General features: G+C 43.7%; 1 protein-coding gene across 1 annotated transcript in view; it reads right to left on the bottom strand.

The window, feature by feature from the left end:
* LOC146785832 (transient receptor potential cation channel subfamily V member 6-like) overlaps positions 1-27,979 on the bottom strand; it is a 304,076-nt gene that overhangs the window by 35,423 nt on the left and 240,674 nt on the right. Inside the window, exon 14 of the mRNA XM_085635166.1 lies at positions 11,444-11,609. Coding sequence (XP_085491292.1) covers positions 11,444-11,609 — 166 coding nt within the window. The remainder of the gene's footprint in view (positions 1-11,443; positions 11,610-27,979) is intronic.

The raw sequence follows: 27,979 nt of genomic DNA, 5'->3' as shown, positions 1-27,979 counted from the left end.
TGTTATTCCAGACCCAGGCTTGTATTGTGTTTATGTCTCCTGTTGGAGTGACTCCACGTCCTGTGCCTTAGTTGGAGTCAGACCCGGTGTCCTCACACCCTTTCTCGCATCACGAGCCTCCTTGGCGCATCCACTACTTGTCCCTACCCTATGTTTTCTTACTCCCGCATCAGGCTGTCTAGGGTGATTGTTGCGAGGACCATTGAGCAGACGTTTAGGTTTTCCATCTACCCACTTTAAAGTCACGGTACGAGACCTTCCTACACTTTGTATACGTATATGAGGAATCACACCTTTACCTCTTTTATATTGCCTATCTTTATCGTTCTCAGACTAAAAAGTGACTTACACATTGTACATCTGAGTCCTCCTCTGAGAACCGATCATAAGGGGGTCCTACAGAGGTATACCTACTTATTCCTGTAGGCCATATCCAGGAGGCTGACCCTAATAGCCGGTAGGTGTGTGGATGGGAATGAAGTAAGAGATAGTTGCAGGGTAATGCTGTAGTTGTATTCATTTACCTGCCTTTGTATTACAGTGGAGAGGCTCGTTTATTCCTTCCTAATAAGAACAAACACCTGTCTGCTGTCTCGGCTGCCAGAATCATCCTTCAAGACCTGCCTGTGTTTCCCCATCTATCCTTGTTTTGTTTCCCTGTTTTCCCCAGCGTGTCCTTCGTACTCTAGTGTTTGATAGAGTCGGAGGATCGTGGGGGACGACTGTGGACTTTCTCCAAGGTTCCAGGCGTTCCTGCAGAACATTCGCAATCATTACACTCTGAAGAGTTTACCAGAACTGTTCTTAATGAGGAGTTTGATGTCTTGCAACTATTAGCTTGATGCTCTAACACCCTTGCTCTTTTCCCCAAAAAAATCTTAATAGGTTTCATTCCAGGTTAGGTTCTTTTAGATTAAGCTAGGGACTGTTTCCTTTATGGAACATTTTTTTATTTTCCAAGCTCCCGCTAACCAAATTTTTCTTGACATTTCTGTAACTGGATATATCAGATTAATCTGAATAAAACACAAAAACTATTGCTAACCCCTTAAGGATAAATAAAGCTTTTAAAACTTTACCAAACCTCTCATCATTGACTGAACTCTTAACTGCTGTAAGATGATGAATTTTGATCTGTGCTCCATTCTAACATAGTGGCAAAGATTTGTCGATCGAGGGAGAGAGTTGGCGTGGAATTGGAGATCTCTGTTGTAAATTAAGGGTTAAACTGTCTATAAATTTCCAAGCTATCACCATCAATTCCCACAGCAAAGCTTGATAATGGACTTGACTCTAGGTCCAGGCTAAGACTCTTTACTTCTAGCTTCAATCTACCTTTTTTTTAATGTAAAAATCTGCAGTCACTTGTAAGAAATTGTGTTAGTGGTGGGGGGGGGAACGATGCTTAAGCAGCAACCACAATCCATGTCAAGGTGAAGTCACAAGCAAACCCCAAATTAACCTCTGCTCAACACTTTGGTAGATTGACACAGAGCAGTCAGGCTTAACTTAGAGGCAATGTGTAGAGTATTTATGCAGCATTAATCAGTAATAAATTAACAACACTGCACAAAAGAATTCCCACATCAATTTAGAAAACTAGATAAAAATGTAATAAGTAAATCAAGGCCACAACAAAAAAAATCCAATCTGTGGAACTGGCGATATGCAAGTTGAACGATTTCAGTGAAAAAAGCCCAAAAAATACCAAGCACCACAATCCTGGTTGCAAAGAGATGCATAATCCCAGGTTGAAGATGCGTTCCGCAGCAGAGGAGATGCGAGTTCTGGAGGAGGAGATGTGTCGTGCAGCGGCGGTTCTGGGGAGCTGCAAAGTGTGATGTAATGTCCTTGTATGGCGATGAATTGCCCAGCGGGCGTTCTGGTGGCTGCGTCAGGTGAGATGAAGTCCTTGTGTGGAGATGCATTGCACAGTGGTGATTACGATGGGCTGCAATGGGTGATGTGAGGTCCTTGCATCAGGGAAGTTCACATACCTGAGGCGATGCGTTGTTTCCAAGGGTGATGTATCGAGCAGCAGAGGTGGTGTGCAGTTTCTGCGGGAGATGCGTTAGTTCTGCTGAATCCACAGATGGGCTGGCAGAGCATCTTCAGGCCCACTTTCAAGGGTCCAGGACAGGTTGGCAACACTTGGGAGGACAGGACTCTCAGATGGCAGAGTCTAGATGCTGGGCTCAAGGTTCTTGGAATCCTAGTCTGTCCCTGACACTTCTAATCAGGTTTGCCAGCCAACTAGCCATTGAAGTCACTCTGGGGTCCTGAGTTAAGAGATGCAGGCCCAGTCCTTCTCGTCCAGGAATGAGGGCAGCAGATCAGCACAGCAGGGCAGCCGTCCAGCAGAGTGCAGTTCTTTCAGCAGCACAGCAGTCCTCCTTCCTTTCAGAATCCACAGGACAAGAGGTGTACTGAAGAGTTGGGGTCTGAAGTCCAATATTTATACGTGGTGCCCACTTTGATGTAGGATCAACTTATAGAGGTTTCTATGCCCCAAGGTGCTTGGAATTTTTTGCCTTCCTGCGATTGCCCCAGATTGTCTGGGATCACAATAGAATAGTGTCAACCCCCTTTGTGACTGTGCTCAGGTATGGCCTTTGTGATGTGGAAGTTTGGTAGGTGACAGCTCCTCCCCCTCATTATCTCAGGGTGACTCATCCTGCAAACACCAAGCTTCCCTTTGTGTCACTGTCTGGGAGCAATACAGAAAGACTGACTACCAGCTACACCTAGTCATGTGACCCAGGATACAGGCAGCAGACACCAAATGGCTGGGACAGGAAAATGGCAACTTTTTTTAAAGTGGCCTTGGCGGAATTGTTATCAAAAATCCAACCTTACCATTAAAGAGGGCTTATAAATACATTTGCAATGACACCAACCTCAATATTTCTACCAGCTTCCAATTGAAAGTTATCCCTTATTAAATCTTATAAGGAAACCCATTGTTATCCTATGGGAGAGATAGGACTTGCAATAGTGAAAAAGGAATTTAAGAGTTTTTCACTACCAGGACATGTAAAATGAAGACGTTCATGTCAAACCTTTTAAATACACTGCATTCTGCGTTCTGGGTTGTCCAGGGCCTACCCTGGGGTGGGTGACTCATATGTATTAAAAAGGAAGGCTTGGGCCTGGAAAAATGTTTATTTTCCCAGGTTGAAATGGAAGTTTAAATCTGCAAACACAGGTTGCAATAGCAGGCCTAAGACATCTTTACAGGGCTACTTAAGTGGGTGGCAGAGTCAATGCTGCAGGCCCACTAGTAGCATTTAATATACATAAATGTAAATGTCAAGGTACTTATAGAGCGCACTGCTACCAGACGGCCTCCTTGCGGTGTCGCCTTTTGCGGTTTCCTGGCGCTGATACTCATACCGCTGTGGAACCCCTCCTGGCTTTCCCTGTGAAGTGTCCACTCCTGGGCACCCCCAGGGTGAAGCCAGGCATCCTTAGCGCTGTTGGGGCCGGTGTGGAGGCTAAGCAAGCTATTGCCCAGAGTTGCAGCGTGGGGCCCGTGATTAGAATAGGCACAGAGGCGAGAATAGACAGGTCCGAGGAAATTGAGCCCGAGCTCCACCGAGGCCCTTCAGTAACTGAAAACATCATCACCGCATCCCAAGAACTCTACAACACCCCGCAAATGTCTTACAAGACATGATCTCCACCATTTACAAACACTTCGAGCCCCAATCTAATGCCTTCGATATTGTTAGCCTCGAGGCTCCCACGGATGCAAACTCTAACCAATGAAGCACTGCCTGGGACCAGCTCACCAGTCAAAGCACCACAGCCATTATACACTTTGTCCTCTCAGAAGCACCCATGGACCCCTACAACATGTTCAACCTCATGGAAACATGCAGAAGTCAAAGCCCTCATCAAGAAACCATCCCCTGACCTCAACTAGCTCAAGAACTACCAGCCCATCTCTCTGCTCCCCTTCCTTGCCAAAGTCCTCGAAAAGACCATCAAACACCAACTCACAGAATACCTGGAGTACAACAATCTTCTGAACTCATCCCAATCCAGATTCCATACAAACCACAGCACCAAAACTGCCCTGACTGCAGCCACTGATGACATCAGAAACCTCCTAGACCAAGTGAGAGGCCGCCCTGATCCTCCTTGACCTCTCAGCAGCCTTCAACGCTGTGTCCCATCACACCCTGATCAAGAGGCTTAGTTAGATCTTAATCTAGGAGGATGCCCTCAAAATGGATTTCATCCTTTTTCACTGGAAAAACCCAGAGAATCTGCCTACCACCTTTCACTTCGAAAGCCAATAACATCATGAGTGGTGTCCCTCAAGGTTCACCCCTCAATCCTACTCTGTTCAATGCCTACATCACCCCCCTGGACAACATCATCAGAACCCACGGACTGAACATCATATCCTACGCAGATGACCCCCAACTCATCCTCTCTCTATCCAATGACCTGTCCACCACGGGGCCAACATCCGCCTGTGCATGACCATTGTCGCCATCTGAACTCCCACCAACTCCCACAGGCGATGCCCGGCACATCTGCATTGTCCTGGTTAGCAAACTTACCAGGAAAATCCAGATCAACTCAGTCTTTCCCCCTACTTCCTCAGTTTTTGCATACTCCGGAAGGTCTTTAAATTGCTTCAAGTTAGCACCAGATGTACCGTCACTTATACCCTCTTAATTAGCCACTTGGATTACGGCAACGCAATGGACAGAGGAATCACCACACGCCTCCTGAACAGATTATAGACCACTCAGAGCTCAGCAGCCAGACTCACCCTCGACCTCCCCAAATGGACCCACACCTCAAGAAGCTCCACTGACACCCCGTCCATAAGAGATGCTCACTCAAGCCTACAAGACCTTACACAATCAAGGACCAGCATGCATCAACCACCAACTGAGCTTCCACCAGCCCTCCAGTCAGCTATGCTCCGCCTCCCTCTACTTCGCTCACACCTCTCATCTGCTCAAGCAACAGTTGAGGATCACCCTTCTCCTACCTCGCTGCGAAGTCCTGGAACGGCCTTCCCCTCTACCTCCAGACCTCACCCACTCTTCAGGAATTCAAAAAGGGACTCAAGGCCTGGCTGGTAAACTGATTCCACCCAAGCAGCATGGCTCTCAGCACCTGGATACCCTAACGGGTGATTAGCAGTGCTATAGAAATCTGTTTGATTGATTGATTGATTGAGCTTGGCTTCTTGTTTTAAAAAAAAAGAAAGGTTTTCCATATATTTTTCAAATACTGGTGCTTTGCAAAGTATTTTGCATAAAACATTCCGTATACAAATAATTCCAACAATGCAGATGTACTGGCATCGTTCATCTGAGAAGAGGAAGAGCTGCAAGAGCTTGGCAAGGTTTTGAAACTATTACCTGTATCTCACTTACAAGGTTTCATCCCACTGCGGTTTAAACTCTAGATTGATTTATGCATTCGGTCTTAGTACTAAAGAGTCCTTAACTTGCTGACGCTTATGTTCTATATAACTACAGGTAAGACTATAGTCAAAGTTCTCTTTTTAAAGAATATTGTTTTATCCTCTTATTGAATCATAAGTAATGTCCAGTGTTTGAAACACTCACTTCAGATGTTTATATGCATCCTGCAGTTATAGTTTCACGTCCAGCAGGGTTGACTCTTTTCTTCGTTCCTCTAAAGTTAATACACTAAGTGCCAATGATTTGCTTAACAGTAATATCTATTATTGTATTTCTTATAAGTAGGAAACACCTGGCATAAAGTGATATTATTTCTATATTAGAGTTCCGCGTGACTGTTCATAAAAAAAGCAATTTACAGTGTAATCAAGATCTCTATAATTCTAACTGTGCTGTCAAGAAATACTATTTTCTATACTTTAAATATATCACTTCTATTTTATTACACTCTTATTCAAATTCCTGATACATTTCAAAGTTAGTCTTGCCAGACAATTATAGGGTCCTTATTCACAAGACCACAATGAAAAGCCATGTTGTTGCTCCTCTTGGATTAGTACCATCCTTGAAGTGAATTTCTCAGTTTTTGGAAGCCCCGAAGAATTCCAGGAACATAAGGAAATCTATGGTAGAGATAGAGTTCCTGGATTACTCATACGCATAAAACAAACTTAAGAAACTGTAAATAGACGCACAACTCTGCGTGATTGTTAGCTATTCTGTGTTCAATGTAAGGATTGTCCGCCCCCTCTTCCACAATTTGAGAGTTTGTACATATTCACTCAATTTATCAGGGCTGCCTGGCAGGTCCCTCACAAAAAGCCCACTTTCACATCCCTAATTCTAAATTTGCAAATGTGGACTATCCGTTTTACTGGCAGATTTTTCACTTTCAAAAATGCACTGTTGAATTCAAATTTCCAGACAACCGGATTCTCTGAATCGGGTTGTGGAAGATCTCATTTGTGTATCAATGTTTACTACAGGAAGGCGAAAACCATTGGAGATCTACCTCTGATGTAAAACCGTTTAGTACCAGAAAGGGCTGAATCCAGCTGCTCTACAGCATCTGACAAGATAGGTTTTTGAACATAGTTTAGGGGCACATCCATTTAGAGGTACACCTTGGTGGGGGAAGGATGCCCCTCCACAGTATACAATAGGTCATACATCCCCCCCCCAGTGTACAAAAGATAATCCACTCACTAATCAATATCTTTGTGTGTGAGTGAATACCCACTATTATGTATTTTAGAATGAGTTTGCTGTGTCTTGGTATACCTCTTATTGTTACTTCTGCCCTACTCCTGAATTCAAAGAGTAAGGCAAGAACACTTATAGATTACCACTAGAATTCATGTATAAAGCCAGGAGTACTGCAAGAGAAAGGGCCACATGTACAAAGGGTTTTAGAGTTCACAAACTATCCAAATCCTTAATCAGAGGGTTTGTGACTGTTAAACCCTTTTTCCTATGTACTAAACACATTTAGCATTCACAAAAGCGTTTATGAATTGCTAAATGTGTTTACAAATGGATACCGATTTGGTATTAGGAAGGGGTGTGTTGTTGGCGTCCCTTACAAATACTGAATCAGTATGCTATGGGTAAATGTTTTGCAACCGTAATGCCACCTGAATGTTTTTCTACTGGCACCACCGCTATTTTGATGTCCCTCATGGTACAAAAATATGCAAAATAACCTAAGCCGAAATTTTTATCCTTTTTCTGTACATACTTCAAACATCAAATATGAATAAAAAGAACTTTTGAAATTTGTTCTACAGAGGTGTTACTGATCCTTGACTAATAATTATTGTAAACAAAGGAAGAACAGTCATATTACAAATGAATACCCACAATTTTAATTAGTCATATTTAGTATCACGTCCCATCCTTTTCAGACTCCTAAGATCTCTTGGAAAGGCAGTAACCCTAAATTAAACTAAACCCGCTTGCAAAACATTGATATTTTACCAACACCTCAAAGGAGGCAGTAACCAAATCGCAAAGGGGGTGGGTTCCCTTCCCCAATGGAAATGTACAAACAAGCATTGGCATAGCCAATAGGTGTCGCCTTTGGGACCTTATAAGTGTTTAGCCATGCTAGAGTTGCATAACTAAACACTTATAAGGTCCCAAAAGCGAGACCTATTGGCTATGCCAATGCTTGTTTTAACTGCTGCAATCTATTGAAGTGTCACATCAAAGCGGCAGTGCGGCCGCGAAAGTGATCGCAATCGCGATCAAACATCAAAGCGGCCGCGAAAGTGAAAGTAATCGCGGTAAAGCCCCGCGCACTGCACTTGGAGCCCTCACAAAATGTCTCACCAGACCAGCGCAAGCGCTGGGTCAGGCGAGACCTAAAAACGATTGTTGAAAAATATGAAGTGGCCCAGGAAATCACTACCAACTGTTTGACAAACTTAAAAAAAAAATCCTTCTTAAAAGTAGCTCTGTTTCCTTTGATAAAAACTGACAGCATTTAAAATTAAAGGTTTGCTTTATTTAACTGCTATCAGACATGTTGGTCTGCTGACACAAATTAGATTTTTAAGAATCCAACTATTAGTACATAGGTTGTTATTAAAAATCTTTACCAGTTGCAAAAATACTTAGCAGCCAGATATTCGTACATCTAGCCCCTATGTCACACCCAGTCAAATCAGGCACGATAATGCGCCAGCGCCAAAACGATGGGCTTGATTGCCCCATCTGGTACTAATCTCTAGGCAGCTATGCATGTTACAGGGTTCGGGTGAAAGCGAGTATCTGTGTGTGCATATCATCTAAGCATAACCAGTGCTTAAGCTGAGCCGGTGGTTTCTGGTGCTCAGCACCTGAACTTAATTGTCAGCCCCGGGGCCTGTGACAGCCTGCCACAAGGTGGCACTGTCTGGCTAATTTATAGCTGCCCACAACAACAGTTAGATATTAACTCAATATACGTTAAAATGAATATTACCTGCCACCCAAGCCATTCTTGTAGCTTTGGGGGCCTTAAAAAGTCTGAATTGTCACACATGTAGGACTTTCATGGTTAGTAGTTGTGTTGTTACTGTTATCATTGGCAGGACTGGCAGGGGAAATTTGTGGCACAAGGTGCAGTGGCCTCCTGACGAGAGCCTTGGCACTTAGGTTTTTGCAAACTAAGCACTGAGCATAACATGAGGTAAAATGACAGAGACTGAATGATGTCTCTGGGGCGTCACTAGGCAGGAAAACGCTAAGTGGTCTTGTCTTCCTCCATCATCTATTTCTGTCTCTATATATGATAAAATCAATGTGTGCCATCAAAGACAGATAAAGGCAGTGTAGGCCAGACCTACAAAACCCATGGAAATCTATGCAGGCATAAGAGGATGCCGAGGAACGGGGGACATTTCTGACTCTGGAGAATTCAATAAAGCCTCAAATATGCTTGTTGGACATTAAAGAATTTCGAAGATTTGCAGGCGTATGTCTCTTTACCCTACTGGTATGCTTTCAGATTTCCTGCTAAGATGAACATTTGTTGAGAAGTGTTAGTGGAAAAGCGCACACGCGCCTTTATTTCGATTGCCCCTTTTTCCATCAGATGGAAAGTATTTTTCCATGCGGATTAATGTCATTCCATATGCCAACTTTCTTACTCGCGAATCCTTGTGATTCGCAATTAGGGAATCGCAAAATGCTAGTTACATACATCTGGCCCTTTGACTGTATTTTCTCTGTCTTGCTTGCTCCAATATAAAGCCAGGAGTGCTCCTAAATTACTATTGGAATTCAGTAGTAAGTTGTGAGTACTACAAGAGTGAGAAAGCGCCTATGCATAGCCAACTTTGCGAGTCAGAACCTGTGACACACATCCAGGATGTGAGACATCTCCCAACTACATCATTGGAATAACTGCTGAACATCTGGAACTTCCAAGTTAATTCTTTGCAGACACGTTTGGAATTTACTAGAGCATACTCTGCAAATCCTGATTAGTTGAACCTGAATGTAAGAATTCTATGTTAAATCCCATCTTTTCTGTGCTCATACCTTTCACATATGTATGCTAATCATTACGGGCCAGATTCACAGACTGCATTTTGTAGTACAATAATAGGGCTCCCGGTTTTATGGTATTTATTTTTTTAACATTTCCATCTGCATTTAGCCATATTTATTTTTTAGACATCTTATTGGTATTTGTCCATATTTATTTTGTGTTTTAAGACTAAATGGAGTCATAAGATTGTATATTTCCACATTTATTTAACTTATAAACATGCACTCATACATTTACGCCTGCCACATTTTACAAAGTTAAGAAGCCCAATATAGCAATAAAAAATATAGCAATACATATATGTTAGCATAGGCCTATATTTAGGAGAATCTCAAACACTTTTTAGGTCTCGCCTGAGCCAGCGCATGCGCTGGTCTGGCGAGACATATTGAGAGGGCTCCAAAAAGTGCTACCAGGCCAGCCTAGAGCTACAGTGCATGTGCGCGGGCGCGCGCGCCGCGTTTTACCACGATTACTTTCACTTTCGCAGCCGCACGGCCGCTGTGATGTTTGATCGCGATCACTTTCACTTTCGCGGCCCCACGGCCCCTTGGCATAGTCAATAGGTCTGGCTTTTGGGACCTTATAAGTGTTTAGTTATGCAACTGTTGCATGGCTAAACACTTATAAGGTCCCAAAGGCGAGACCTATTGGCTATGCCAATGCTTGTTTTACTGCCCATGCTGTCCGTCTGCTCAGCTGCTGTCCTGGAAAGCATGAAAGCCAGCACCGAGAGTCACCCACAAGAAGCAACATTTTCTGTATTTTTTCCACTTTTAAAATGAAATATAGACAGAAAACACATTGTTTTCTGTCTGTGTTTATCTGTAAAATTCAGTAAAAACTGAAAACTGGGAGCCTTATACATAAAGTAGCACAACAGCAGCACGACTCACGTGCTCCACTATGCAATTCATAAACCCACTGCCAGAGTTCTCTGGCTCTCTTCTGTGAGAAAATCTCCGCCTCGGTGGCGGAGGTCTCTGCACATGTCCGTATACTACTTAGCATTAAACGTAAGAAGGACTGGGGCGGGTGGGAAAAGGTGGAATAAGTACTCAAAATAGGGTTTTATCAAGCGAAATATACGGAGGATGTTTGGGAGGGACATGTTCATACAAAACACATACCCAGAAAAAAGTAATAATGGTTCTAATTACAAAAACATACACTTCCATAGTTACTTTAGCCCTAAAAGTGGACAAAACGGGCTTATATATACTCCAGCCTTGGAGAACGCCAAGCATAATACATGGACAGCCACTGGTACTGCAATACACTCCTACATTGTTAAAATAAATGATGAGAAGCTGGCCACGAGTGGGGGCTTAAGAGACAGTGGAAACAGTGGAGTGTTAGAGCTTCTTAAAACACAATAGTTTTCAAACTAAACAAGTTTTAAGGCGGGGGATGGGGAGAGGAGAGAGAGGGAGAGAGAGAGAGAGAGAGAGAGAGAGTTTTTATCACTGTGGGTATGTAAAAATCCAGGGTGAAATCCGACAGATATGCTTCACCTTACCGGGCTGAAAGCACCTGTACCCAACTATATACTTCAGAATAAATTTTTCGGGGGGGGGGGGCTAACACCCCAAACACCCCTCCTGAAGCTAGGCCCAGTATGGCACACTGCCTGTTAAACTAACTACTGCTGCTTATCTTTAACTATTGCTAATATCCCTTCATAGATGTAAAGTTTAAGGTGTTCAATGAATCATTTGTTTTTAGGTTCAAAAGAATGTTCTGCTATAGGATTTTATCAAACACAGAATTATCTCACACATTTATTTGCAAGACGTTTAATGATTTTGCAGCATTTGTAACATCCCACTTACAGCACTCTTTCCAAGTTTAAATGTGGCAGCCTTCTCTTCCACAGAACCAGTCTAGAAGAATGGTTGTAACCCACACAGATTTGTTTTTGTGTTCTAAGAAGGGCATGCAACATGGCACTCACCTTTTGTATCATGATTGAAAACTGGCCCAGCATCCTGAATCCTCTGGCGAAATAAATGCAGTTGCACCACCCTATAATCAGGGCGATGGAAAGCGGGATATCTACTGCTTCACACTGAATGCAGCGCAGTATCACAACAGTGAAGATCAAAATGGAATACAGCACCCTGGAAAAGTTAAGATAGAATTCTGTTAACTCTTACATTTAGTTTTTCAACAATGCATACATGAGTTCAAAAACAACAGACAAGAAGCACATAATGTTCAGGTTCTCAGAATGCATGAGTGCACTAGATGTGTCATATGGGAAACATCCTTTAGGACAAAGCCACTACCACGCTGTGCCTTCACAGCGCCAGCAACAGAACGAGCGCGTCTTAGGCCCGCATTCGTTCTACACGCAAGTCGTTACTATGACCTGCCTTGGAGGGAGGCATTGGTGGAATGGGGTTGGAATTAAAGTCCAACACCGTCCCTGCTGTTGCGCAGAACTGGAGTTGGAATAGTAAATTAAACTATTACGAAATCCAGCACCCCCCTGAGGCAAGTTGTTGTAATGACTTGCGTGCAGAACGAATACGTGCTAAAGAGGCGTCGTTCTAATGACAGCGTTACCAAGGCATGCTTGACAAACGCATGCGAAATTCCATCATACATTTGTGTCATATACTTGCATTATATGCAGGGTCACTGCACATTCCATGTACTTATTGATTTGTTAAGCTTGCCACATAATTCACCATCTGCTACATAACTTTCAGGTTTCAACCAAAAATGATTTTACGTCAAACAAAAAGTATCCTAGGTTAATAACAACATGGCATAAAAAGCCCAACACAGCTCCTAACATGTTGCAAAAGTTAACTGATTAACTTCTATTTGTTCATTATTTTATGCATGAATTAAATATGGGGAGATATTGCCCAGATGGTGTTATTAGTATTGTTAATGAGTGATCCAGTTATCCGTTATATGGTTTAGTGGTTTCGCAATTCACCAAAAGGGTGAAATATTTAGCACACTTTTAGCTGGCGGTTACCTCACTGATGTTATCACTCATAACATGAATCATCGTCTGAACAAAACACACGTGGTGTGTTTTTTTTTTAGCATAATCCATCCCCAGGCAGTACACTGTGAATTAAAGCCAAAAGCAGTGACTAATATGACAGCGTTTATGTACTGATGAATGTGCTGGTTCTAGATTAATGTATACAGTGCTGAAACAGGTTAGTCAGTCTTTACTAGTGTGTAAAAGTATAAGGTTTTAAATTTGTGATTTGCATTGCATGCATGCTTTCTTTAATTATGATATTTACCTGTCTTCAATCATAATTGCACTTTGTTTTTATCCGTACCCTTTTGTAGGAACGTGCCCTTTTTAGGTCTCGCCTACGCTGAGCGCATGCGCTGCATAGGAAAAATACCTTTTGTAATCGACACAGCTTTGCAGGAAAAAACGTGCACACGTTGCATTGCTTTCAATGGCAACGCGTGCATGTTTGGCGATTCCCTTGCGGGAGCGAGCTCTGGCGCCATGTGTTAGCAATCATCGCTCCTGGCGCTGCTCGCCCCCGCAAGGGAAACGCTTTCACTTTTGCCGCCACTTGTGTTTTTTTACTTTTAGCGCGAGGCGCACACGCTTGTACTTTAGCTGTCTGACCCCGCTCCTCACTCTTCCCTCAGTTTCCTGCTCTCCCCACTCTTATCTTTCCGTTTCTCACTCCTAATTCTATCTTTGTCTTCACTCTCGCCATTCCTCCACCTCTCTCCAGCCGCTCTCCCCCTGTAGCCCTCTGTCTCTCAGGCTCTCTTAGAGTGCCCCCTGTACTCAGTCAGAAGGCCAGCTCTCTGCCAGGGCTGTGTTAGCGCACAGCCAGGAGCAGCGTTACTCCCGGCTCAAGTCTGCGCTAACGCAAGAGAACAGTCTCGTTTTTCTGCCGGTTTGTGCGTTATGCGAGCTGACACTCTCCCCGCTGCATTTTGATTAAGGATGACAGTTTATATAAACCTTAAGGTTGGGCCATTCATTCCCACTGACAGCTCATAAAAGGCACCTACCCCTGCAGAAATAACTCGTGATGCATTAGTGCTAGGCGAGCTGTCACAGGAGGCGCTACATCGCATCACTCAAGATTTTCGTTTCCATACCGACTTTGTCCTTTTGTGTCTTAAATCAGACAGGCTGTCATAACCAGCATCGTTCCCTTCCCGGTTCCTCCTGTTGTTGCCACAGAAAGAAATATTAGCATAATCCTCAGATACAACAGAATATCTTTTCACCGGGGAACAGATGAGGGAAGATTGAGCTCTCATCACAGACTTGTCTCGAATAGTCTGGAATGGTACACTCAAACGGGGTGATAACACTGTGGGATCCCCCCCCAGGAGGCGAGGTCTGCAGTGTTTCTAGCCTCATGCACCCAGTGCTCCGCAGTGCCACCTGTCGGTGAGGTGCAGGTCTACCAGACCCGGGGCCTCGTGATGAGATTGCATGAATTAATGAATGAATGAAAAAAATATTTAATAAAGCGCACTGTGGCCAAGCGGCTTCCTGGCACTGAGAGCTCTGACCATCAGTCACAAGAGACAGCCCAAGGGATTTAACAGAAATACGCCTGAGAGAACAGAAGGGTTTTCAGCGCTTTGCGAAAATGGGAATAGATGGGGATAGAACGCATGGATAGGGGAAGACTGTTCCAGAAACGGGGGGCCAAAACAGAAAATCGGGTACCTCCCGTTCTGGACTTATGGAAGCGGGGAACATTGAGGAGGGCCAAAGTGGAGGAACGAAGAGTGCGGGTGGGGATGTGAGAAGAAATAAGAGAACAGATAAAAGCCGGGGCAGAGCGGGCATAAGCCCGAAAAACAAGACAACCCAATTTAAAAAGAGATCTCTGATGAACAGGAAGCCAGTGAAGGGATTTGAGTTCAGGGGTGATGTGATGAGTTTTGGGAAGGTGGAGGATGAGACGGGCAGCCTGGTTCTGAATAGCTTGTAGGCAACGTGTTTCATAGGCTGGAATGCCCACATACAGGCTGTTCCCGTAATCAAGGCGGGAAGTGATCAGGGCCATGATGATGATTTTGAGGGCATCAGAGGAGAAAAAGCGAGAGATTTTTCGGATGAGCCGAAGAGATAAAAAGCAAGAAGATACAACAGAACTAATTTGGGCGTGCATGGAGAGGTCGTGGCTAACCCTAATACCCAGGGTCTTAACAGAAGAGACAGGTGCAGGAGAGGGACCAAAGGTAGGGGGCCAGAAGGCAGAAGACCAAGGACTAGATGAGCCGCCCGTCAAGACCAGCTCGGTCTTGTCCGGGTTGAGTTTAAGATGATTAAAGCTCATCCACTCGGAAATGAAGACCAAGGTGGAGCGAAACTTAGAAAGGGACAAAGAAGAGGAGGGAAGATCAAAGACGAGTTGGAGGTCATCTGCGTAATTATACACAGAGACCCCCAGATCGAGAAGAGAAGTAATAAGAGGATATATGTAAAGATTGAAAAGAAGAGGGAAAAGAGAAGAACCTTGAGGGACCCCACAGGAAACCAGGCGGATGGGGGCAGAAAAACCGGACAGATGAACCGCTTGAGAACGTCCCGTAAGAAAGGACGCGAGCCAGGAGAAAGCGGAGCCCTGGATGCCCGCTGCGCTGACACGGTCGAGGAGAATGGAATGGTCAACCGCGTCAAACGCAGCGGACCGATCGAGGAGGACCAAAGCTTGAGCAAGAGAGGAGTCGGCCTTTGATTTCAGCTCATCAAGAACTGCGAGGACCACCGACTCCGTGGAGTGGCCCGGGCGGAAGCCCGCTTGATGGGAAGCCAAGAGATGGTTCTCCTCGATGTAAGTGGAAAGGCAGGAGGTGACATGACTTTCCAGAATCTTGCCAAGGTAGGGGAGAAGGGAAACGGGCCTAAAATTAGAAGGAAGGGAGGAATCTAGACCAGGCTTTTTGAGGATGGGCAAGACAATAGCGGATTTAAAAGATGAGGGGACTAAGCCCAGAGAAAGGGAGGCATTGAGAAGGGAACGAGGGGGAGTGGGGCAATTAGTGAATAGCGCTCTCAAAATGCGTGCCGGGGCACAGTCGGCCGGAGAGCCAGACTTAATATTAGTGAGCAAAGTAAGAAATGAATCTAGAGAAATTGGAGAAAAAGAGTCGAAAAAAGAAGAAGGCACAGGAGGAGCAGGAGAAGAGGAAGGAGGGGGTACAGAGGGAATGTTGGATTTGATCTTAACGATCTTCTTAATGAAGAAATCGTTAAGTGAGGAGCAGAGGTCCTGAGAGGGGATGAGACTAGAATTGGTGCGATCTGAGATCGCCAAGTCATGAACCAAAGAGAAAATCTCCTTGGATTTATTGGCAGAAAGAGCAACTTTCTCAGATAAATACTTGGTTTTGGCCGAAAGAACGGCTCTCTTGTATTCATGTAGGAGACGTTTATATCATTGCAGACATGGATTGGCTAGTTTTGCTTCGCCTCTAGTGCACTCGCTAATTTTGGGTTACTTTATCTGCTCTTCTGTTAAAGGCCTATGCATAGTTAAAGTTTTAGAACCATGGCCTAACTGAACCACAATGTACGAGGCTGGCTGTTGATGCCTACTATTATCTTGCTTTAAAAGTATCGTACACTTTATACAGCGAATACTGGTGTCTATTCTGTGTGTGCTCTATACCCCCGATACACTTCAGGAATAAAGTTGGGAAAAAAAGAAACATGGTCTCCAAACCACTAAAATAATAGTTTGCTTATAAAGGGGAACTACTATGCCACATGTTCTTATTGTTCATTAAATTTTGTTTTTTAAATTGGAGTGTGGTGGTGATGCTCCTGTGTTGGCACGAGTCCACGATTTTACCACACAGCTTAGCATAGGAGTCGGAGGCTAGCCTCAGTAGATCTCTGGCTCACAGAGCACTTCCATCCATCCATCCATCCTCGTATGCTCCTGTGCAGGAATCTAATGACGTTAGAAAAGTTAATTCTGTGCAACACTGTGGATCCAGACGGTTTTTGTTCGTGTCAAGCAAATAGCTCATAATGGAAGGTTCTTTACAAACGCACAGAACATATCTCATGCTCGGATAAAAGGGGCCCCAGCTCTTGGTCGAACTTGAAAGCCAAGTGCATATGGCAGGAATGGCTGCAGAACCAGGACTTATGGGAGGGCATCTCTGTTTAGTTTAACTCTCCATGCAGACAATCTGCCCACTCTGGAGGCTGCCATACTTAGTAACATAATGGACAGCTAATCTAATCAAAGGCCATGTTTCCTATTTTTCCTGGTTTTTAATAGCTGTACAGAGGAAAATAGATTGTTTATTGTCTCTTTATGTGAAAACTTAATTAAAACAAGCATTGGCATAGCCAATAGGTCTCGCCTTTGGGACCTTTTAAGTGTTTAGCCATGTGAGGAAATATGAATTTTGTGATCAGTTATGTCCCCTATCGTAGACCCCAACGGCTCCATGTACATGCTATAAGTAAATGTATGTTCCCTCCTGCTCCAGTTTTGAAGACGCAAATATATGTGCGTCCACCATCAACATGTCCTCTTTCAGATCCGCCATGAATGGGTCAGATATTCCATTCCTAAGTATGAAAGGCCACCGACTTTATATGGTTCACTTTCCACATTTTACAGATTCAGGCGAGTAGGCCCGAATTCTGTCATCAAGCCTTTTCCTGCCTTCTGCCTCTGAAAGCTCCAGTCTGAGCCTGCATCTGTGACCATAAACTTTGTCCTACTCCCTGCGCGGCTAACGGTGCCTGATCCAGCCTATTGCCTGCCAAAAACTGTATTTCACCTTCGAGATTATCTCCTTCGCTCCTCATCCGATGCATTCCTGTCTAGTAGTTTAGGTAAACATTCCTCCAGCTACCGTGCAAAGGGGCCAGGCCTCGCTGTCCTCATGCAAGTAATTCATAGCCCCGTTACCATGGAATATTCCTACCCCCTCGCATCTCATGTAGACACTTAGACGCTTGTACACGCAATAACAGTCAGTATAGAATAGATTCTATCCTAGAGACCTTTCCTTTTGGATAACACAGTTCTTTAAACATAGGATATTAGATATGATTTGGGATTAGGTTGACATAACCCCAGACTTCTGTCTCCACATGTAGAGCTAAATGTCAAGTCCCCTTCACCCTCTAGTTGCACGTCAATCACACGTCATGCGGCTGCGCGCGCATCTCTGCCGAATATTTCTGCTGACATTGCAGGATTCTTTTATGGATCCACCCACTTATGACATCATGTTTAATGACGTATTTTAGTTACACCCATGTTTACGCCTCTATTAGTTACGTATGTACAGTTTATCTGAATTATCAGCTGTCACGCCTCTTGTATCTGTTTCACTGTAAAGTATTTTCTATAAAACTGCCTATCTGCCAATAATATATGCCCCCTTCCTTCCTGAACTTTCGTGGTGATGGAATAGAAGGCCCACAATTCGAATTGTATTCCTTTGTATAGGAATAAAGCCTTTTTAAACCTCTAATACCACGGATTCTGCCTCTTATTTTTACTGAGTTATTCTCACGAAGACTTTACCGCATAAAAAATAGTACCGGTAACGAAATATTTACCACATAAATTGGCGCCCGAACAGGGACACTTTCTCATCTCACGCGCCGGCGGTGCGTTGCAGGCCCGGTCTTCTGCCACAGCTGAACGGACAAAAACGCGTACCCGCAGGATTTCCTGTATCTCCCTCCGGCCAAGCGGGAGCGACTGAGGCTGCGATCAACACCCAGACGAGGCGGTGAGAAGTGCGAAGTATCCCGACCAGAGCCTAGCTGAGAGAGCAAGATCCGAGGTATACAGAGTCCCACCGAGTTCCGAAGTTCCGAGTTCAGTCGAGTCGAGTCCAGTCCGGTCCAGTTTCAGTTCCGTTCCGAGGCCTTCCGTTCCGAGCTACCCGGTGAGTACCATTACCGGGGAGGCATTTTACGTGCACATAGTCTGTGCCAGTCAAGACGGGTTTGGGTACACAAATCCGGTCTGCACTGTTTCAGCAGTGTATCTGTACTGTTTAGCAGTATATATAGTATGTCTTGCATATAAATAAGTATTATCTAGTGTCAGTATTATGTCAGTAACTAGTTTTCTATTAGTTATCATTGTTCGTTAAAACTGTTAAATGTTAAAATGTTTTAATACGTTCTATATATTGTGGTGTGAATGACTGTTCATTATTGTGTTCATCGTATAAAGTGTGTTCTAGAAACAAGATCTAAAAATGCCGCTCTTTTCGAAACTAAGACAGATCAAAACTAGAAAAGGTGTACTCGAAGAAGCTGTTCCCATTCCACCTAGGGATACTCCAGGATACTTTATGTATCATAAGCATGGTCTAGATGCCGTATTATTTCTTGATTTATGGGTGGACTAAACAAAAGAATTACCAGAGAACCAGAGATGGCCCGCAGCAGGGACCTGGGATGCAGATTGCATCATGAGAGTAGAAGAAGAATTATGGAAAAAGAAAGCCAGACAGTCACAGAAAGATGCCATTGAATTATGGCGTAAAGAATCATACAGACGTACAGAAAAAGCACACAGACAGGAAGAGAAAGGTAGAGAGAATTCAAATAAAACCCGAGAAAATCTATTACTTGAGGAAGGTACCCGAGTAAACTCAGAACAAATAGATAGACAAAGAAACACTCTTATGAATGGTATGTATCCTCTTCTGGCCGAAGGGTTACCTAAGGCTACCCCGGAAATACCAAAAGATTTAACTCCTCCATTGCTCCCGATAAAAGCACATCCCAAAACACATCCCAAAACAGCAAAGGACGTTTTCCTTTCCTCCTATTTAGATGACGTAGCTCCCGAGTATGCTAATGCCATACCGCACATACCGCGTGCCGATGGTGTTCCACACCAAGAGCATCCGTCTGTATCCCCGCAATTACAAACTCCTACACAAGTTCCCACAGGTCCGTCCGTTTCTACAGTTTTTCCCGCATCTACAATCTCTATCCTACGCCCAACGAATCCTTTCGTGCCTAGCACCTCAGACGGTGCTACAGGAGGTACGACAGACATGTTTGCCACCCCGCCGCGAAATAAACAGACTCTTAGAGATTTAGCACTCCAACGTACACCCCAATTAGCGACATCCGACATGTTTAAAGAACAACTTGTGGATTGTATATACGACCCAGTACCAGGTAGACAGGATAAATTGCTCATATCATCACTACGTATAAGACGAGCTACATTATATTTAATGACAATACCAGGAATGGGTGATCACCTAGACGAAATATATCGCTTTGTCCACACAGGGCGAGGTCCAGAAAGTATTAACGAAGCTATGGAATATCAGAAAGTGGATGTCCAAAGACAACTACTACGTTTTTTCATAAATTGTGTAATTAGGAATCAAGACAGGCCCGGGGCAGATCACGATACCATGCAAAGACTTGTCAAATGGGGTCAGAACATATCAGAAGAGAAACACGATAGACAGGCGTGTATAATTGCCATGAGTCGAAAGATCCGCAAGGAAGTAGAACGAATACATAAAGAAAGACGAGAAACAGACAGAGTGGAATCAGAAGAGGAGGAGGAGCAAGAATCAGAACAAGTCGAGACAATAGCTTATGTAGGTAGAGGAAGACCCCATAATAATAATACTAGAGACTTTAACGACCCGATACGTCCAATACGTCCAGAATATAATAGACATTTTCCAAACCCTATGTTAAATACAAAATCCCCCGAACACCTATTCCAAGCCGTTGATAAATTACTCCGAGATCGAAGAGGGTACCATATGCTCGATTCCATGGACGAACAAGAATTAGCTAGGTCAGCAGTACGATGGGCTGACAGTCCCAGCGACTACAATGATGATGTACTTGCACACACGTTTCTGAATCTTGACCCGTACGAACAGCGTTTAGCTAGTATATACATGATTCAACACCTCCTTATATTGTATAAAAGCCAACACTCCGATCCAGGACCCTTACCTGACATATTGACAGAACTGCTCACGAATATATGGAGAGGGTCAAGTACTGATTTGATTAAAGAAATTCTAGAAATTCGAAACCAATATTTAAATTTCGTATGCCCAGAACACGTTCCAGTTCCCATTATGGGAAGAAAAATGTATCACATAGATAGACAGAACCCGTTACGCGAAGTGCACCCAATTAGAGGTGCCGGTGATAATTTTACACGCGTATTTGTGTACACGCCTATAACTAAATTAGAATTATTAGAAATGAAGAAAGTAGTACCCAGCCATGACAAGGACCCAGCAGGTTTCCACCGTGAAATAAAAGACATGTTACTCATGGGAGAGTATACCTATCCCGACATTATGAAAATATTAAAAGTCCTATTACCCGCCGGTGTTTATGAGAAACTCAAAGAAAAGGAATGGGAGGTGGGAGACCAAAAGATAGATTGGACAGCATTAGAAAACGAAGAAAGGGCCCGAGCTGCAGGAGCAGGGCTTGGGGAAAAGACTACAGCACTAGCAGGACTACTAGTACAGGTACTGCCACGTTTATTAACTACGAAAAAGGAAGACTGGGGTGCAATCTCAGCCTGTAAACAAAAGCCAGACGAAGACACTAGTGATTTCTATTCCCGATTTGAAAAATGTTTTGGTATAAATAGTGGCATAAAAGCCAGTAGTGAGTCATATCCACATCTGTTCGTGACAAAATTAGTTGAAAATTCTCTGCTACAAGTTAAGAATAGAGTATTGAAATTCGAAAGTACCTGGCAAGGTAATACCCCATCACAGATGTTACAGATGTTACAATATCATCACAATAGAATTAGAGAAGAACAAGAACACGAACAAAGACGTATGAAAGATACAAAAATGAAAATGCTTGTTGCTCAGTCAGTCCCAGCCGATGGTCATCATAAGGGTAATTCCGCAGGTCCTACGAAAGGGACATGCAACTATTGTAAACAACCAGGTCATTATATACACGATTGTCCAGTCCTGAAACATAATATTGCTACAGGTAAAACTCAGGAGAGACCACGTCCACCTAGACAGGATCAGAATCAACAACAAATCCCTCAGCATGCACAACCTAGGTTAGCTCCGCAACAATTAGCTCCGCAACAGGGAGCTCCACAACAGACCATAGCACCACCACAAGTGCAGCCTGTTTCTGCAACACAAGCAACAACACAACAGATGTATCAGTATGCACAAGCAGATTATCCCGATTATCAGCGATACACATGAAATAGCCTAAAGAGGGAAGTTGGCTTACCCCTTATAGAGGTTCCTGTAGACCAAGAGGGACCTTATGTACATAGTGAACTATTAGGGGAAGACAGAAAGTTTTTACTTGATACAGGGGCAAGCAGAACAACTATAAGACGCAGTGAAGTTCCAGGGGCACCCCTCTCAGGCTCACAAAATATTTCCCTTGGATTCTCAGGAAAACCTATAATAAATGACGTGACACAACCTCTTCCACTTACGATTGGTCCATTGACACGTACTACAGATTTATTGCTTACTAAATCATGTCCAGAAAACTTGTTAGGTATAAAAACATTGAAAGCTCTAGGAGCTATAATATGTTGTTCTCCGGAAGGAGTACGACTATTTCTACGTGACTTCAAAGGTCACTACGTGTCCAGAGACATGGATCACCGACTGCAGAATTTACCTACACATTTATGGGCACAAGGCCCCACTGAGGTTGGTTGCATGAATATTACACCATATCGTGTCACACTAAAAACAGGAGTAATACTACCACGAATACGACAATACAAGTTACCACCCGATGCTGTTGTGGCTTTGCTGCAAATCATTGACGAGCTCATTGTACAAGGAGTGGCTGTCGAAACCGACTCCAATGTGTGTAATTCCCCGATAATTCCGATTCTTAAAAGAACGGATCCAAAAGCACCACCAGTATATCGATTAGTTATTGATCTGCGCGAATTAAATAAATGTATTGTACCACAATACCCCGTGGTCCCAGATATCTCTTCATTACTAACAACTATTGACTCAGAAGCAACGTTCTTCACTGTAATTGATCTCAAGAATGCTTTCTTTAGTGTCCCAATCGATCCGGAAAGTCAATATTTGTTCGGATTCAGTTTAAATGGACGAAGTTTTAAATTCACACGCGCACCTCAAGGATTTACAGAAAGCCCCAGCATCTATAGCCAAGCACTGAAACGAGAACTTGACAGTATCCACATGCCAGTTAACACTGCCTTGCTTCAATATGTCGATGATCTGCTGATCACCGCCCGAAGCGAACGTGAATGTGAAAAAGCGTCACTGACGGTTTTGAAATTTCTGGCCGACAAGGGGCACAAGGTGTCCCCTTCTAAGCTGCAATTCTGTGTCCAGCGAGTTGTTTACCTTGGGCACTCGCTGTCCAAGGAGGGAAGGCAGCTTACATCCGACCGCATCCAGTTAATCGCTAACATGCCACCACCCAAGACACAAAAGGAGGTACGGGCTTTTATAGGCCTCACTTCATACTGTAGGCAGTGGATCCCTCAATATGCATTTCTAGCAAAACCACTCATCCAGTTGACAACACAGGAGGCAGCCACATCGACTGTCCTCCCTTGGACTCAAGAACATACACACGCCTTTGAAAGTTTAAAGAAAGCTTTATGCCAAGCACCTGTTTTAGCAACACCATGTTACAGCAAACAGTTTACACTCTTTGTTACAGAACGCGAAGGTACTGCTTTGTCAGTACTCACTCAGGAACAAGCAGGATCACACAAACCATGTGCTTATTTCTCTAGTACATTAGATCCAGTAGCTCAGGCTCTTCCTGCGTGCCTGAAATCGGTGGCAGCAACAGCTTTAGCAATCAGACAAAGCGATGCCATAGTATTAGGACATCAATTGACAGTACAAGTACCACATGCAGTAGAGGTTCTCTTGAACCGCACACAAACACAACACTTGACTATAGCGAGACTCACCGGTTACGAACTGACATTGTTTCAGCCACACATAGAAATCAGACGTTGCAATACGTTAAATCCTGCCACACTGTTACCAGTGAGCGGAACAGATCCATTGGCACATGATTGTGTCGAAGTCATTACTATCACGACGAAACCCAGACAAGACTTGACAGATATCCCTTTGTCAGATCCAGACTTGACATTGTATGTAGATGGGTCATGTATGAGAACAAGTACAGGAGAGTTAGTGGCTGCTTACGCAGTCACAACAGACACTGAAGTCATTGAAACAAATCGTATTAACACTTTGTCAGCTCAAGCAGCAGAGCTCATCGCTCTGACACAAGCCTGTATTCAAACCAAAAATAAGAAAGTCAACATATACACAGATTCACGTTATGCATTCGGAGTCGTCCATGACTTCGGCGTACTGTGGCGAGAGAGAGGTTATTTAACTTCTCACGGTGCCCACATCCAACACGGACCCCTCATTCAAACCCTATTAGACGCGATTCATCTACCTACTGCAATATCGATTATGAAATGCAAAGCCCATACAAAAGTTACCGATAGCATTTCTCAGGGTAATGACCTAGCTGACAGAACAGCTAAACAGACTGCTCAGAATCAGACTCTCACAACTGACATGACAAAGACAATAGTTCCGACACTAACACATTGCATGACCGTTAAGGATCCCGCCCTTGATGTAATTGACATACAGACACATGCTACACCAGAAGAAATAAAGAAATGGACTGAATTAGGAGGGATCCAAACGGATCAAGGATGGATGACGAAGGAAAAATCTATATGGTTTCTTCCCGACTCAATGGTTCAAGTTATCATTAACACAATACATAGCCCAGCACACCTAGGAGAGAAAGCTATGCTAGACAGCATTCAACACATTTGGTTCAACAAGCACTTGCGAGCAGCAGCTAAACAAAAAGTTCGTACCTGTATGATATGTTGTCAGTTTAATCCAGGTAAAAGCATCCCCGTAGAGCAGGGTGGATTTCAACCTCCTAATCATGCTTTTGAAGTCCTCCAGATGGATTATATCCAGATGGAACGATGTCGAGGATTCAAATATGTTCTCGTAGTTGTCTGTGCTCTTTCCCGTTGGACAGAAGCATACCCGGTTTCAGATTACACTGCCCCGACTACTGCCAAACAGTTAGTTCGAGAATTCTTCCCACGGTACGGTTTACCACGTGTTGTCTACTCAGATAACGGCCAGCCGTTCTCATCCGAACTAATGAAACACGTTTCCCTTTTGTTAGGCTATCAATGGAAATTCCACTGTGTCCGGCATCCCGAGGCCGCAGGTCTTGTGGAACGCCATAATCAAACTCTGAAAATTAGATTGTCCAAAATATGTAGGGAAAAAGGTGTCGACTGGATAGTAGCCTTACCAGTTGCGCTCTTTTACATGAGAATGGTAGCACATTCTCGAACTGGGCTATCCCCGTACGAGGTGATCTTCGGTAGACCACCAAATATGTGGGGGACGCCTATACCTCGCAAAATAACTGATGTTGACTGTAATATGCTGACAGATTACCTGGCTTCCTTGATGTCTGCACTACAATCTTGTCGTTCACAGGTAAGCGCAGCTTTTCCCGATAATACTGAGGTGAAGCCCCATGACGTGGTTCCTGGTGACCTGGTTTTGGTCAGGAATTTCGACCGGAAGACCCAACTGGATCCTAGGTGGAAGTCGCCTAAGTTGGTTCTACTGACTACAAGGACTGCCGTGAAGATTGAGGGTCGCAAAGGGTGGTTGCACTCGAGTCATATCAAAAAATTTTATGGACTACCAACCAGTGTGATTACTCAACCCTGTATTCCCTCACAGACAGACTCAAAGCTCCCCTTGGTTGAATTAACCAAACCAGAACTTTACAAACTAAAATTGAGGTCTAGTAAGTCAGACAATTTGATTGTTTAAGTCCTCTCCAAGGTGAATCGGTTGAATTTGTCTCTGACATGTATCCTCTAGACCGGAATAGAGAAAGAAATCATCAGATGCAGCTCAAAAAGCATGCGTATTGTAAATCACTTCGTAGTCACTGCACAGTAACATTATTAATTTTGTTTTTTCTAAGTCTTCTGATCATTATTTTTAGCATACTATTGCATATGTATTACCCTATTCTTAAGCGTGCTTACAACATAACTGCAGAACATTCTTTTAGCGAATTACCTCCGCATGAGTTGTCATATAGATTTGCGCTGCGCAACAACACATTCATTAGTATGTTACATCATTCCCATCAGACCAGCAATGCCACAAATTGTTGGATATGTGGCCGACTCCCTCCCTATCAAAACTATAAGGGAGTTTTGCCCCTCTTTCCATATCCGTTCACACACAATGGCTCCTGTGGAGCATGGTTTAGTTTGATTAATTCCCTAGATTCAAATTCCGCAGTTTATCAAGACAACTGGGTTTGGGGGAAACCTGAACATAGTTTTACTTAAAGTCTGCTACCCTAACAAGGAGGGACTCCCCAAAAGAACAGGAACTGATCTAGAAAATGAAGTATATGGATTAGGTAATTTTACACTTAACCTCATGATCCTGAACGTTGAATCTGAAGCTACACCAATCTTGCCCGCCATGTCAGTATTCCCAGTAAAAGGGGAATTATGTATAAGAAAGAATGGTTCCATACACATGGGCCACAGTAAATGCACCACTGTAATAAAATTCAGTGATCAAGGCAAGTCTACATTTAGAGCTTCCCATCATTCCTACTTCATATGTGGCCAGACCGCATATATATGTCTACCTCTAGATTGGGATGGTACTTGTTACATAGCATTCCTTCTGCCACCTGTTTTCCTAGCTCCTCCTGATTATCATAGAAATACTCATTTAGTACACAATAGACAACAGAGAGATCTCCCAATTGTCGATTACACTGAAACAGCATGGGAAAAATACACAGATTTCAATAAAGGATTCTTTCCCTATATAGGCACAGTCACTAATAGTAAGCTGATATGTAGATTAACCAGAACCCTTGATGCAGTAGTGAATGAGACTATTTCCGCCTTAGGCAATTTAACAGAAGAGCAGTCTGCTATGCGGATTGTTGTGCTTCAAAATCGTCTTGTCCTTGACGTCATCCTGGCCGATAGGGGCGGAGCTTGTAGGGTCATCGGATCAAGTTGTTGCATTTTCATACCAGAAAATTCGCCGTCAGTATATAAAGCCATAACCCGCCTTCATAAGATTATAAGCCAGATACACCAGAGTCCAGGCACCTGGACTTGGTCCGGTTGGTTCTGGGGCGTGTTGTCAGCCTGGGGATGGAGAATTCTATCCTTCCTAGGTATTGGCTTTCTCATACTATTCAGTTGCTGCTTATGTCTACAATGCGGGCCAGCGATTTGTGGTCTGTGTGCCACATCGTGTATCCCACATCCACGTTTTCATTCAAGATCCCGGAAGAAGAAAGAAGAACAAATGATGCTATATGAACAGATCGATGGATTAATGAAGATCGATATCTCCTGAGGGTCCGTAGGGGACAAGGAGGGAATGAGGAAATATGAATTTTGTGATCAGTTATGTCCCCTATCGTAGACCCCAACGGCTCCATGTACATGCTATAAGTACATGTATGTTCCCTCCTGCTCCAGTTTTGAAGACGCAAATATATGTGCGTCCACCATCAACATGTCCTCTTTCAGATCCGCCATGAATGGGTCAGATATTCCATTCCTAAGTATGAAAGGCCACCGACTTTATATGGTTCACTTTCCACATTTTACAGATTCAGGCGAGTAGGCCCGAATTCTGTCATCAAGCCTTTTCCTGCCTTCTGCCTCTGAAAGCTCCAGTCTGAGCCTGCATCTGTGACCATGAACTTTGTCCTACTCCCTGCGCGGCTAACGGTGCCTGATCCAGCCTATTGCCTGCCAAAAACTGTATTTCACCTTCGAGATTATCTCCTTCGCTCCTCATCCGATGCATTCCTGTCTAGTAGTTTAGGTAAACATTCCTCCAGCTACCGTGCAAAGGGGCCAGGCCTCGCTGTCCTCATGCAAGTAATTCATAGCCCCGTTACCATGGAATATTCCTACCCCCTCGCATCTCATGTAGACACTTAGACGCTTGTACACGCAATAACAGTCAGTATAGAATAGATTCTATCCTAGAGACCTTTCCTTTTGGATAACACAGTTCTTTAAACATAGGATATTAGATATGATTTGGGATTAGGTTGACATAACCCCAGACTTCTGTCTCCACATGTAGAGCTAAATGTCAAGTCCCCTTCACCCTCTAGTTGCACGTCAATCACACGTCATGCGGCTGCGCGCGCATCTCTGCCGAATATTTCTGCTGACATTGCAGGATTCTTTTATGGATCCACCCACTTATGACATCATGTTTAATGACGTATTTTAGTTACACCCATGTTTACGCCTCTATTAGTTACGTATGTACAGTTTATCTGAATTATCAGCTGTCACGCCTCTTGTATCTGTTTCACTGTAAAGTATTTTCTATAAAACTGCCTATCTGCCAATAATATATGCCCCCTTCCTTCCTGAAC

The sequence above is a fragment of the Triturus cristatus genome, chromosome 11, assembly GCF_964204655.1.
Source record: "Triturus cristatus chromosome 11, aTriCri1.1, whole genome shotgun sequence".
NCBI lineage: Eukaryota > Metazoa > Chordata > Amphibia > Caudata > Salamandridae > Triturus > Triturus cristatus.
This window is presented reverse-complemented; position numbering and strand designations above follow the sequence as displayed.